At 62.1% G+C, this 15,489-nt stretch overlaps 1 protein-coding gene across 1 annotated transcript in view; it reads right to left on the bottom strand.

The window, feature by feature from the left end:
• LOC309452188 (host cell factor 1-like) overlaps positions 1 to 15,223 on the bottom strand; it is a gene marked incomplete at its 3' end in the record, with an annotated part of 30,201 nt that extends 14,978 nt beyond the window's left edge. Inside the window, 7 exon segments of the mRNA XM_082076865.1 lie at positions 550 to 656; positions 2,249 to 2,333; positions 2,435 to 2,643; positions 6,136 to 6,296; positions 8,189 to 8,337; positions 9,551 to 9,744; positions 15,113 to 15,223. Coding sequence (XP_081932991.1) covers positions 550 to 656; positions 2,249 to 2,333; positions 2,435 to 2,643; positions 6,136 to 6,296; positions 8,189 to 8,337; positions 9,551 to 9,737 — 898 coding nt within the window.
• Between the last annotated feature and the right edge of the window lie 266 nt (positions 15,224 to 15,489).

The following is a 15,489-nucleotide window of genomic DNA, read 5'->3' on the forward strand; positions in this document are numbered from 1 at the left end:
GGGCTCACTATCTGGTAGTCCCATAGACCCTAAGGCTCACTATTTGGCAGCCCCATAGCCCCCCAAGGCTCACTATTTGGCAGCCCCATTGCCCCGTATAGCTCACTATTTGGCAGCCCCATTGCCCCCCAAGGCTCACTATTTGGCAGCCCCATTGCCCCCTATAGCTCACTATTTGGCAGCCCCATAGCCCCCCAAGGCTAACTATTTGGCAGCCCCATTGCCCTCTATAGCTCACTATTTGGCAGCCCCATAGACCCCCAGGGCTCACTATTTGGCAGTCCCATAGCCCCCTATAGCTCACTATTTGGCAGCCCCATTTGAGGGTGTTGGGGCTCTCAGGGGGGTCAGGGGGTCTCAGGGTGGGTTTTGGGGTGTCGGGGGGTTTTGGGGGGCCCCTCACCCAGGTTCAGACAGGCCAGCGTGTTGGTGCATTTCCACCCCTTCCCGTGGGGTTTGGGGGGGTTTGGGGGTGTTGGGGGTCTCAGGGGGGTCAGGGGGTCTCAGGGTGGGTTTTGGGGTGTCGGGGGGTTTTGGGGGGCCCCTCACCCAGGTTCAGACAGGCCAGCGTGTTGGTGCACTTCCACTCCTTCTCATGCGTCGCCACCTTCACGTCGTCCATGACCAGGGGGACCCACCCCCCGAAAACGTACATCCTGGGGGGGGAAATGGGGGGTCAGGGACCCCAAAACAGACCCCCCACCCACCCACCCCCCAACACGTACATCCTGGGGGGGGAAATGGGGGGTCAGGGACCCCAAAACAGACCCCCCAGCCCCACCCACCCCCCAAACACGTACATCCTGGGGGGGAAATGGGGGGTCAGGGACCCCAAAACAGACCCCCCACCCACCCACCCCCCAACACGTACATCCTGGGGGGGGCACAGACCCCCCATCAAGGGATTCCAGGGGTCCCCCAAATCAAAGGGTGACATAGGGGACCCCCCCGGACTCATTGCTAATGGTAGTGGCCAAGACCCCCAGACCCCCCATAAAGTGATTCCAAGGGTCCCCAAACCAAAGGGTGACATGGGGGAGACCCTGAGGACCCCTCCCACTTTAGGGACCTCTCCCATTTTGGGGACCCCCTCCCCATTTTAGGGACCCCCCCCATTTTGGGGACCCCCTCCCCTATTTTAGGAACCCCCTCCCCATTTTAGGGACCCCCTCCCCATGTTGGAGACCCCCCCCATTTTAGGGACCCCCCCCCATTTTAGGGACCCCCTCCCCCACTTTGGGCACCCACCCCCATTTTAGGGACCCCCCCCTATTTTAGGGACCCCCTCCCCATGTTGGAGACCCCCCTCCCATTTTAGGGACCCCCCCACTCACTCATTCCCAATGGTAGTGGCCAAGACCCCCAGACCCTCCATCTAATGATTCCAAGGGTCCCCCAAACCAAAGGGTGACATGGGGGGACCCCCCCAGACTCATTGCAAATGGTGGGGGCCAAGTACAGAGAACCCCAGACCCCCCATAAACTGATTCTAGGGGTCCCCCAAACCAAAGGGTGACATGGGGGGACCCCCCCAGACTCATTCCCAATGGTAGTGGCCAAGTACAGAGACCCCCAGACCCCCCATAAACTGATTCCAGGGGTCCCCCAAACCAAAGGGTGACATTGAGGGACCCTGTGGACCCCCCCATTTTAGGGACCCCCCCCACATTTTGGGGACCCCCCCCCCCCATTTCGTCCCCCCCCGCTCACTTGTTGCCGATGGTGGTGGCCGAGTACAGAGACCCCCAGACCCTCCATAAAGTGATTCCAAGGGTCCCCCAAACCAAAGGGTGACATTGAGGGACCCTGTGGACCCCCCCCATTTTAGGGACCCCCCCCCCCATTTTGGGGACCCCCCCCATTTCGTCCCCCCCGCTCACTTGTTGCCAATGGTGGTGGCCGAGTGCAGAGAACCCCAGACCCCCCATAAAGTGATTCCAGGGGTCCCCCAAACCAAAGGGTGACATTGAGGGACCCTGTGGACCCCCCCCCATTTTAGGGACCCCCCCCCTATTTTAGGGACCCCCCCCCCCATTTCGTCCCCCCCCGCTCACTTGTTGCCGATGGTGGTGGCCGAGTACAGAGACCCCCAGACCCTCCATAAAGTGATTCCAGGGGTCCCCCAAACCAAAGGGTGACATTGAGGGACCCTGTGGACCCCCCCCATTTTAGGGACCCCCCCCCCCCATTTTAGGGACCCCCCCCCATTTTGGGGACCCCCCCCCCATTTCGTCCCCCCCCCGCTCACTTGTTGCCGATGGTGGTGGCCGAGTGCAGGCTGCGCGGCAGCGGCGCCACCCCGCTCAGGCTGGGCTTGTTCCACGTCAGCGTCTCTGCGCCCCCCAAAAATAACCCCCCCAAACGTCAACGAAACCCCCCGAAACTCCACCCCCACCCCGAGGGGACCCCCCCGGGGGCGGCGACCCCCCCGTACCGATGTCCAGCGTCCACAGGTCGCCCAGGCGGCAGCCGCTCATGCCGCCGTAGATGACGAGGCGCGAGCGGCGCGACTCGCGCTCCGTGTACACCACGGCCGTGTGGCTCTCGCGGGGGGGGGGCAGCACCCCGTACGTGATGGGGATGTCCCACGACACCACCCCCGAGCCCGCGCGCAGCTCCAGCACGTACAGGTCGTTCAGGTACCTGGGGGAATTGGGGGGAGAAACGGGGAAAATGGGGCGCGGGACGCCCCAATGCGCCCAGAGGGACCCCAGTGATTATGGAGTCTCTGGGACACCCCCACAAGTCTCAGTGGTATCGCCCAGGGGACTGACACAGACACCTGGGACCCCCCCAGGTCTCAGTGGTATCGCCCAGGGAACTGACACAGACACCTGGGACCCCCCACAAGTCTCAGTGGTATCACCCAGGGGACTGACACAGAGGGACCTTGTACCCCCCCCCAAGTCTCAGTGGTATCACCCAGGGAGCTGACACAGACACCTGGGACCCCCCCCGTACAGGTCGTTCAGGTACCTGGGGGAATTGGGGGGAGAAACGGGGAAAATGGGATATGGGACGCCCAGAGGGAACATGGAGTCCCCGGGACCCCCCCATAAGTCTCAGTGGTATCGCCCAGGGAGCTGACACAGACACCTGGGACCCCCCCAGGTCTCAGTGGTATCGCCCAGGGGACTGACACAGACACCTGAGACCCCCCCACAAGTCTCAGTGGTATCGCCCAGGGGACTGACACAGAAGGACCTGACACAGAGGGACCTTGGACCCCCCCACAAGTCTCAGTGGTATCACCCAGGGAGCTGACACAGACACCTGGGACCCCCCCGTACAGGTCGTTCAGGTACCTGGGGGAATTGGGGGGAGAAACGGGGAAAATGGGATATGGGACGCCCAGAGGGAACATGGAGTCCCCGGGACCCCCCCATAAGTCTCAGTGGTATCGCCCAGGGAGCTGACACAGACACCTGGGACCCCCCCAGGTCTCAGTGGTATCGCCCAGGGAACTGACACAGAGGGACCTTGGACCCCCCCCCAAGTCTCAGTGGTATCACCCAGGGAACTGACACAGACACCTGTGCCCCCCCCACAAGTCTCAGTGGTATCACCCAGGGAATTGACACAGGGGGGACCTGAGACCCCCCCCAAGTCTCAGTGGTATCACCCAGGGAACTGACACAGAAGGACCTGACACAGAGGGACCTTGGACCCCCCCACAAGTCTCAGTGGTATCGCCCAGGGGACTGACACAGAGGGACCTTGGACCCCCCCCCCAAGTCTCAGTGGTATCGCCCAGGGAGCTGACACAGACACCTGGGACCCCCCCGTACAGGTCGTTCAGGTACCTGGGGGAATTGGGGTGAGAAATGGGGAAAATGGGGCGCGGGACGCCCAGAGGGAACATGGAGTCCTGGGACCCCCCCAAAAGTCTCAGTGGTATCGCCCAGGGAGCTGACACAGACACCTGGGACCCCCCCAGGTCTCAGTGGTATCGCCCAGGGGACTGACACAGAAGGACCTGACACAGAGAGACCTTGGACCCCCCCACAAGTCTCAGTGGTATCGCCCAGGGGACTGACACAGACACCTGGGACCCCCCATACAGGACAGGGTGGGGGGGGGGCGTGAAATTGGGGTGAAAAATGGGGAAAATGGGGCACGGGACACCCCAATGCGCCCAGAGGGAACACGGAGTCCCTGGGACCCCCCCAAAAGTCTCAGTGGTATCACCCAGGGGACTGACACAGACACCTGGGACCCCCCCAGGTCTCAGTGGTATCGCCCAGGGAGCTGACACAGACACCTGGGACCCCCCCGTACAGGTCGTTCAGGTACCTGGGGGAATTGGGGTGAGAAACGGGGAAAATGGGATATGGGACACCCAGAGGGAACATGGAGTCCCCGGGACCCCCCCATAAGTCTCAGTGGTATCGCCCAGGGAAGTGACACAGACACCTGTGCCCCCCCCACAAGTCTCAGTGGTATCACCCAGGGGACTGACACAGAGGGACCTTGGACCCCCCCACAAGTCTCAGTGGTATCGCCCAGGGAGCTGACACAGACACCTGGGACCCCCCAGGTCTCAGTGGTATCGCCCAGGGGACTGACACAGAGGGACCTTGGACCCCCCCCCAAAAGTCTCAGTGGTATCGCCCAGGGGACTGACACAGAGGGACCTTGGACCCCCCCCCAAGTCTCAGTGGTATCACCCAGGGAACTGACACAGAGGGACCTGAGACCCCCCCAGGTCTCAGTGGTATCACCCAGGGAATTGACACAGAGGGACCTGAGACCCCCCCCACAAGTCTCAGTGGTATCACCCAGGGGACTGACACAGAGGGACCTGAGACCCCCCCAGGTCTCAGTGGTATCACCCAGGGAACTGACGCCCAGAGGGACCCCAGTGAACACAGAGTCCCTGGGACCCCCCCATAAGTCTCAGTGGTATCACCCAGGGATCTGACACAAACACCTGGGACCCCCCCACCTGGGGATGTTGTTCTTGGGGTCCTCGCTGTGGTTGGTGCCCCCCCATGGGTGCCCCCCCATACCCCCCCCATGGGTGCCCCCCCACCTGGGGATGTTGTTCTTGGGGTCCTCGCTGTGGTTGGTGCCCCCCCATGGGTGCCCCCCCATACCCCCCCCATGGGTGCCCCCCCACCTGGGGATGTTGTTCTTGGGGTCCTCGCTGTGGTTGGTGCCCCCCCATGGGTGCCCCCCCATGGGTGCCCCCCCACCTGGGGATGTTGTTCTTGGGGTCCTCGCTGTGGTTGGTGCCCCCCCCATGGGTGCCCCCCCCCATGCCCCCCCACCTGGGGATGTTGTTCTTGGGGTCCTCGCTGTGGTTGGTGCCCCCCCCATGGGTGCCCCCCCATGCCCCCCCATGGGTGCCCCCCCATGCCCCCCATGTCCCCCCCACCTGGGGATGTTGTTCTTGGGGTCCTCGCTGTGGTTGGTGCCCCCCCATGGGTGCCCCCCCATGCCCCCCGTGCCCCCCCACCTGGGGATGTTGTTCTTGGGGTCCTCGCTGTCGTTGGCCAGCCCCCCCCATGGGTGCCCCCCCATGGGTGCCCCCCCAATGTCCCCCATGCCCCCCCACCTGGGGATGTTGTTCTTGGGGTCCTCGCTGTCGTTGGCCAGCCCCCCCCATGGGTGCCCCCCCATGGGTGCCCCCCCATGCCCCCCATGCCCCCCCCCACCTGGGGATGTTGTTCTTGGGGTCCTCGCTGTGGTTGGTGCTCCCCCCATGGGTGCCCCCCCAATGTCCCCCATGCCCCCCCACCTGGGGATGTTGTTCTTGGGGTCCTCGCTGTCGTTGGCCAGCCCCCCCATGGCCCCCCCATGGGTGCCCCCCCCCATGGGTGCCCCCCCCCACCTGGGGATGTTGTTCTTGGGGTCCTCGCTGTCGTTGGCCAGCCCCCCCATGGCCCCCCCATGGGTGCCCCCCCCCATGGGTGCCCCCCCCCACCTGGGGATGTTGTTCTTGGGGTCCTCGCTGTCGTTCCCCAGCCCCCCATGGGTGCCCCCCCATGCCCCCCATGGCCCCCCCATGGGTGCCTCCCCCATGGGTGCCCCCCCACCTGGGGATGTTGTTCTTGGGGTCCTCGCTGTGGTTGGTGCCCCCCCATGGCCCCCCCATGGGTGCCCCCCCCCCATGCCCCCCATGCCCCCCCCCACCTGGGGATGTTGTTCTTGGGGTCCTCGCTGTCGTTGGCCAGCCCCCCGAACAGGTAGCACTTGTTGCCCACCAGGGAGAAGCTGTGGCCCAGCCGGGGGCACGGGGGGGGCCCGTTCCGGGGGGTCTTCGCCTTCAGCCGCTTCCACTCCCACCGGCTGGCCTGGAATTGGGGGGGGTGGGGACCCCGAAACCTGCGGGGACCCCGACACCCCCCCCCGGAGCCAAAACCCCCCCCTAATAACCCCCAAATGGGCAGAGAAACCACCCAGAACCTCCCAGGGGACCCAGGCGTCCGGGAGGGACCCAGGCGTCCGGGAGATCCAACCCCACCCAGGGAGCCCAAAACACCCCCAAACCCCAACCCCCCCCCCCCGGACCCCAACACCCCCCCCCAGAAAACCCTAAAACACCCGAGGAAACCCTGAACCCTCCCAGGGGACCCAGGCGTCCGGGAGGGACCCAGGCGTCCGGGAGATCCCACCCCCCCCCAGGGAGCCCAACATCCACCATGGGGACCCCAACAACCCCCCCCGGACCCCGAAACCCCCCAGAAAACCCTAAAACACCCGAGGAAACCCTGAACCCGCACAGGGGACCCAGGCGTCCGGGAGGGACCCAGGCGTCCGGGCAGAGCTGAGAGCCCCAATATCCCAGTGACACAGCAACTGGTGCCAGGGTGGGGGGACAGACGGACATGGGGGGGACAGGCGGACATGGGGGGAGACACATGGACACTGGGGGGACAGACGGACATGGGGGGGACGGACGGACACTGGGGGGGGGACAGATGGACACTGGGGGGACAGATGGACACCGGGGTGGGGACAGACGGACACTGGGGGGGGGACAGACGGACCCCAGGGGGGACGGACGGACACCGGGGGAGGGACGGACGGACACCGGGGGGGATGGACGGACACTGGGGGGGATGGACGGACCTGTGGGGGGACAGACGGACACCTGGAGGGGACAGATGGACACTGGGGGGACAGATGGACACTGGGGAGGGGACAGACGGACCCCAGGGGGGACAGACGGACACCGGGGGGGACGGACGGATGGACACTGGGGTGACAGATGGATGGACACTGTGGGGGGGACAGACGGACACTGGGGGGACAGATGGACACTGGGGGGGGGGGACAGACGGACACTGGGGGGGGGGGACAGACACTGTGGGGGGGGACAGACGGACACTGGGGGGGGGGACAGACAGACACTGGGGGGGATTTGGGGGGGACACTAAGATGTAATGGGGGGGCACTGGGAAGGGAACCCAGGCGTCCGGGAGGGACCCAGGCGTCCGGACAGAGCAACTGGTGCCGGTGTGGGGGGACAGACGGACACTGGGGGGGGATGGATGGACCCGGGGGGGGACAGACGGACCCGGGGGGGGGATGGATGGACCCAGGGGGGACAGACGGCCCCGGGGGGGGACAGACGGACACTGGGGGGGGATGGATGGACCCGGGGGGGGACAGACGGACACTGGGGGGGGATGGATAGACCCGGGGGGGGACAGACGGACACTGGGGGGGGATGGATGGACCCGGGGGGGGGACAGACGGACACTGGGGGGGGATGGATGGACCCGGGGGGGGGACAGACGGACACTGGGGGGGGATGGATGGACCCGGGGGGGGGACAGACGGACACTGGGGGGGGATGGATGGACCCGGGGGGGGACAGACGGACACCGGGGGGGGACAGACGGACACTGGGGGGGGATGGATGGACACTGGGGGGGGACAGACGGACACTGGGGGGGGATGGATGGACCCGGGGGGGACAGACGGACACCGGGGGGGGACAGACGGACACTGGGGGGGGATGGATGGACCCGGGGGGGGCCAGACGGACCCGGGGGGGGACAGACGGACACGGGGGGGGATGGATGGACCCGGGGGGGACAGACGGACACTGGGGGGGGGACAGACGGCCCCGGGGGGGGACAGACGGACACTGGGGGGGGGACAGACGGCCCCGGGGGGGGGATGGATGGACCCGGGGGGGACAGACGGCCCCGGGGGGGACAGACGGCCGGGGGGGTACCTGGAGCTCGTAGAGGTCGTTGCTGTACTTGCCGTACTCCACCATGCCCCCGAACACCAGCAGCCGCGTCCCGTCGCACACGAACCCGTAGGCGGCGCAGCCGGGGGGGATGTCGCCCCGCACCGCCGGGATGAACCACTGGTTGGTGGCTGGGGGGGGGGACGGGGGTCAGGGCTCCCCAAACCCATAGGGACCCCCAAACCCCACTGGTTGGTGGCTGGGGGGGGGGACGGGGGTCAGGGCTCCCCAAAACACACAGGGACCCCCAAACCACACAGGGACCCCCAGACCACATAGACCCCACTGGTTGGTGGCTGGGGGGGGACGGGGGTCAGGGCTCCCCAAAACACACAGGGACCCCCAGACCCCATAGACCCCACTGGTTGGTGGCTGGGGGGGGACGGGGGTCAGGGCTCCCCAAATCACATAGGGACCCCCAAACCACACAGGGACCCCCAAAAGCCCATAGAGACCCCCAAACTCCACAGGGACCCCCCAAAGCCCATAGGGCCCCCCAGCACTGACTGGTGTTGTACACATGCAGCTCATCCACGATGGCCCATTGCCCATAGGACACCCCATACACGCCCATAGCCCCCATATCTATACTATCTCTATACCTGTGTTATAGACGTGCAGCTCGTCCACGATGCCCTCGTTGCCCACACCCCCTGTACCTATATTATCTATACTATCTCTATACCTGTGTTATAGACGTGCAGCTCGTCCACGATGCCCCATTGCCCATACCCCCTGTACCTATATTATCTATACTATCTCTATACCTGTGTTATAGACGTGCAGCTCGTCCACGATGCCCCATTGCCCATACCCCCTGTACCTATATTATCTATACTATCTCTATACCTGTGTTATAGACGTGCAGCTCGTCCACGATGCCCCATTGCCCATACCCCCTGTACCTATATTATCTATACTATCTCTATACCTGTGTTATAGACGTGCAGCTCGTCCACGATGCCCCATTGCCCATACCCCCTGTACCTATATTATCTATACTATCTCTATACCTGTGTTATAGACGTGCAGCTCGTCCACGATGCCCTCGTTGCCCACACCCCCTGTACCTATATTATCTATATTATCCATATACCTGTGTTATAGACGTGCAGCTCGTCCACGATGCCCTCGTTGCCCACACCCCCTGTACCTATATTATCTATACTATCTCTATACCTGTGTTATAGACGTGCAGCTTGTCCACGATGCCCCATTGCCCATACCCCCTGTACCTATATTATCTATATTATCCATATACCTGTGTTATATACGTGTAACTCGTCCACGATGCCCTCGTTGCCCACACCCCCTGTACCTATATTATCTATATTATCCCCATACCTGTGTTATAGACGTGCAGCTCGTCCACGATGCCCTCGTTGCCGCCGCCGAACACCACGATGAGCTCCTTGATGGCCACGGCGCGGTGGCCGTGGCGGGGGCGGGGCACGGGCCCCGACCAGCCCACCACCCGCTTCCAGCGCGGCTGCAGCGCGGGGGGGGCCCGGGGGGGCGACGCCCCCGCCATGCCCGCTCTGGGGGGACACAGAGCACCCATTGAACAGCATTGACCCCATTGACCCCATTGAACACCATTGACCCCATTGAACACCATTGAACCCCGGGGGGGCGACGCCCCCGCCATGCCCGCTCTGCGGGACACAGAGCACCCATTGACCCCATTGACCCCATTGACCCCATTGACCCCATTGAACACATTGACCCATTGAACACATTGACCCCATTGAACCCATTGAACACCATTGAACCCATTGACCCCATTGAACCCATTGACCTCATTGAACCCATTGAACCCATTGACCCCATTGAACACCATTGACCCCATTGAACACCATTGAACCCCGGGGGGGCGACGCCCCCGCCATGCCCGCTCTGGGGGACACAGAGCACCCATTGAACCCATTGACCCCATTGACCCCATTGACCCCATTGAACAGCATTGAACCCATTGAACAGCATTGAACCCCGGGGGGGCGACGCCCCCGCCATGCCCGCTCTGGGGGGACACAGAGCACCCATTGACCCATTGACCCCATTGACCCCATTGACCCCCACTGAACAGCATTGAACCCCGGGGGGGCGACGCCCCTGCCACGCCCGCTCTGCGGGGACACAGAGCACCCATTGACCCCATTGACCAGCATTGACCCCATTGAACCCATTGACCCCATTGACCAGCATTGACCCCATTGAACCCATTGACCCCATTGAACACCATTGACCCCATTGAACACCATTGACCCCATTGAACACATTGACCCCATTGAACCCATTGACCCCGTTGAACACCATTGAACCCATTGACACCATTGACCCCATTGAACACCATTGACCCCATTGAACACCATTGAACCCCGGGTGGCGATGCCCCCGCCATGCCCGCTCTGGGGGGACACAGAGCACCCATTGAACCCATTGACCCCGTTGAACCCATTGACCCCATTGACCCCATTGAACCCATTGACCTCATTGAACCCATTGAACACCATTGAACCCATTAAACCCATTGAACCCATTGACACCATTGAACACCACTGAACACCATTGACCCCATTGACCCCATTGAACCCATTGACCTCATTGAACCCATTGAACCCATTGACCCCATTGAACCCATTGACCCCATTGACCCCATTGAACCCATTGAACCCATTGAACCCATTGACCCCATTGAACCCATTGAACCCATTGAACCCATTGACCCCATTGAACCCATTGACCCCCACTGAACACCATTGAACCCCGGGGGGGCGACGCCCCCGCCATGCCCGCTCTGGGGGGACACCGAGCACCCATTGACCCCATTGACCAGCATTGACCCCATTGAACCCATTGACCCCATTGAACCCATTGACCCCATTGAACACATTTAACCCATTGACCCCATTGAACCCATTGAACCCATTCAACCCATTCAACCCATTGACCCCATTGAACCCATTGAACACCATTGAACCCATTGAACACCATTGAACACCACTGAACACCATTGAACCCATTGAACCCATTGAACACCATTGAACCCATTGAACCCATTGAAAACCATTGACCCCCATTGAACCCCATTGAACCCCATTGAACACCATTGACCACCATTGACCACCATTGAGCACCATTGACCCCCATTCAACACCATTGACCCCCATTGAACCCCATTGAACGCCACTGAACGCCATTGACCGCCATTGACCCCCATTGACCACCATTGACCCCCACTGACCACCATTGACCCCCATTGACCCCCATTGAACACCATTAACCCCCATTGAACACCATTGACCCCCATTGAGTACCATTGAACACCATTGAACCCCATTCACCCCCATTGAACACCATTGACCCCCATTGAACCCCATTGACCCCATTGACCCCCATTGAACACCATTGACCCCCATTGAACACCATTGACCCCATTGACCCCCATTGAACGCCATTGAACACCATTGACCCCATTGCCCCCTATTGACCCCATTGACCCCCATTGACCCCCATTGAACGCCATTGAACGCCATTGACCCCATTGACCCCCATTGACCCCCATTGAACACCATTGACCCCCATTGAACACCATTGAACCCAGTGAACACCATTGAACCCCAGTGAACCCAATGAACACCAGTGAACCCAATGAACACCATTGAACACCATTGAACCCAATTGAACACCATTGACTCCATTGACCCCACTGAACACCATTGAACACCATTGACCCCAATGAACACCATTGAACACCATTCAACACCACTGAACACCATTGAACCCCATTGACCCCCATTGAACCCCATTGAACACCATTGAACACCATTGACCCCCACTGAGCATCATTGACCCCAACGACCCCCATTGACCCCCACTGAACACCATTGAACCCCATTGACCCCCATTGACCCCAATGAACACCATTGAACACCATTGACCCCCACTGAGCATCATTGACCCCAACGACCCCCATTGACCCCCACTGAACACCATTGAACCCCATTGACCCCCATTGAACCCCACTGAACCACATTGACCCCCACTGAACACCATTGAACCCCATTGACCCCCATTGACCACCATTGAACCCCACTGAACCACATTGACCCCCACTGACCCCCATTGAACACCAGTGGACACCATTGACCCCCATTGAACCCCACTGAACCCCACTGAACCACATTGACCCCCACTGAACACCATTGAACCCCATTGACCCCCACTGAGCATCATTGAACCCAACGACCCCCATTGACCCCCACTGAACACCATTGACCCCCATTGACCCCCATTGACCCCCACTGAACACCATTGAACCCCATTGACCCCCATTGACCCCCATTGAACCCCATTGAACCCCACTGAACCACATTGACCCCCACTGAACACCATTGACCCCATTGACCCCCATTGACCCCCACTGAACACCATTGAACCCCATTGACCCCCACTGAGCACCATTGACCTCATTGACCCCCATTGAGCACCATTGACCCCCATTGACCCCCACTGAGCACCATTGACCCCCATTGAGCACCATTGACCCCCACTGAGCACCATTGACCCCCATTGAGCACCATTGACCCCCACTGAGCACCATTGACCCCACTGAACCCCACTGAGCACCATTGACCCTCACCGAACCCCACTGAGCACCATTGACCCCCACTGAACCCCACTGAGCACCATTGACCCCCACTGACCCCCATTGAACACCAGTGGACACCATCGACCCCCATTGAACACCAGCGAACCCCACTGACCCCCACTGACCCCCATTGAACCCCATTGAACCCCACTGCACCCCACTGAACCCCACTGAACCCGATTGCACCCCACTGAACCCACTGCACCCCATTAAACCTCATTGCACCCCACTGAACCCACTGAACCCCATTGCACCCCACTGAACCCACTGCACCCCATTGAACCAACTGCACCCCACTGCACCCCACTGCACCCCACTGCACCCCATTGAACCAACTGCACCCCACTGCACCCCACTGAACCCACTGCACCCCATTAAACCAACTGCACCCCACTGCACCCCACTGAACCCCATTGAACCCAGTGCACCCCAATGAATGCACTGCACCCCATTGAACTACATTGCACCCACTGAATCCACTGCACCCCATTACACCAACTGTACCCCACTGCACCCCATTGAACCCACTGCACCCCATTTACCCCCATTGAACCCAGTGAACCCCACTGACCCCCACTGCACCCCATTAAACCCCATTGAACCCAGTGAACCACACTGAGCCTCATTGAACCCACTGCACCCCATTAAACCAACTGCACCCCACTGCACCCCATTGAACCCACTGCACCCCATTGAACCAACTGCACCCCATTGAACCCCATTGCACCCCACTGAACCCCATTGAATCAACTGCACCCCATGAACCTCATTGAATCAACTGCACCCCATTGAACCCCATTGAACCAACTGCACCCCACTGCACCCCATTGCACCCAGTGAACCCCATTGAACCAACTGCACCCCATTGAACCCCATTGAACCAACTGCACCCCACTGCACCCCATTGCACCCAGTGAACCCCATTGAACCAACTGCACCCAGTGAACCCCATTGAATCCACTGCACCCCATTGAACCCCATTGAACCAACTGCACCCCATTGCACCCCATTGCACCAACTGCACCCCATTGAACCAACTGCACCCATTGAACCAACTGCACCCCACTGCACCCCATTGAATCAACTGCACCCCATTGCACCCCATTGAACCAACTGCACCCCATTGAACCAACTGCACCCATTGAACCAACTGCACCCCACTGCACCCCATTGAATCAACTGCACCCCATTGAACCCCATTGAACCAACTGCACCCCATTGCACCCCATTGAACCAACTGCACCCCATTGAACCAACTGCACCCATTGAACCAACTGCACCCAGTGAACCCCATTGAATCAACTGCACCCCATTGAACCCCATTGAACCAACTGCACCCCATTGCACCCCATTGAACCAACTGCACCCCATTGAACCAACTGCACCCATTGAACCCACTGCACCCCAGTGCACCCCATTGAACCAACTGCACCCCATTGCACCCCATTGAACCAACTGCACCCCACTGCACCCCATTGAACCAACTGCACCCCATTGAACCAACTGCACCCATTGAACCCACTGCACCCCAGTGCACCCATTGAACCAACTGCACCCCAGTGCACCCCATTGAACCAACTGCACCCATTGAACCAACTGCACCCCACTGCACCCCATTGCACCCAGTGAACCCCATTGAACCAACTGCACCCCACTGAACCCCATTGAATCCACTGCACCCCATTGAACCCCACTGCACCCCATTGAACCAACTGCACCCATTGAACCAACTGCACCCCATGAACCTCATTGAATCAACTGAACCCCATTGCGCCCCCTGAACCACCGATGACCCCCCCACTCCCCCCCACCCCCAATTAGCGCCCAGCCCCCCCCGCCGCCAACCACCCCACACCGTTAATTACCCCGTTACACCCCCCCGCCCCCATTCACCGCAATTAACGACGCAATTAACCCCGGGGGGGGGGACACACACACACCACAGCCCCCCCATTACCCCCCCCGCCCCCCCCACCATGCACCGGGGCGATTAGCGGGGGGGTCACTCCCGCCCCCCCCATTCCCCCCCGCCCCCCCACCATGCACCGGGGCGATTGGCGGGGGGGTCACTCCCCCCCCCCCACCATGCACCGGGGCGATTGGCGGGGGGGTCACTCCCCCCCCCCCACCATGCACCGGGGCGATTGGCGGGGGTGCCATTCCCGCCCCCCCCACCCGGGCCCTGGGAGCCGCCATCTTGTCGCTGCCCGTGCGGAAAATGGCGGCCGCCTCCTTCCCCCCCCCGGCGGCCCCACCTGCCGCCCGCCGGCCGCTCGGGCTCCGCGGCCGCTCCGCCGCTTCCTCGGGGCCGCGGGGCCGCCCCGGCGCGGGGCTCCCGGAGCGCGGGCTGGGGCGGGCGCAGCGGGGCGGGCGCCGGACGGAGCCGCTTTCACGCCGCCCTGGGAGCCGCCATCTTGCGCCTGTGGCCGAGCGGCCGCTCCGCTCCCCGGCCGCGCCGCCGGGGGGGGGGGCGTGGCCAGCGCAAGCCACGCCCCTCCCACCCACCCACCCGCCCGCCATGGCGGGAGGGACGCGGGCGGGGGCCGCCATGTTGGTGGGATTTGGGGGGGGGGGCGATCTCCCGCCGCTTGTGTGGGGCGTGTGTGCCCCCCCCGCTACTTTGTGCCCCCCC

This window comes from Streptopelia decaocto (assembly GCF_964273445.1).
Source record: "Streptopelia decaocto genome assembly, contig: HAP1_SCAFFOLD_1732, whole genome shotgun sequence".
Taxonomy (NCBI): Eukaryota; Metazoa; Chordata; class Aves; order Columbiformes; family Columbidae; genus Streptopelia; species Streptopelia decaocto.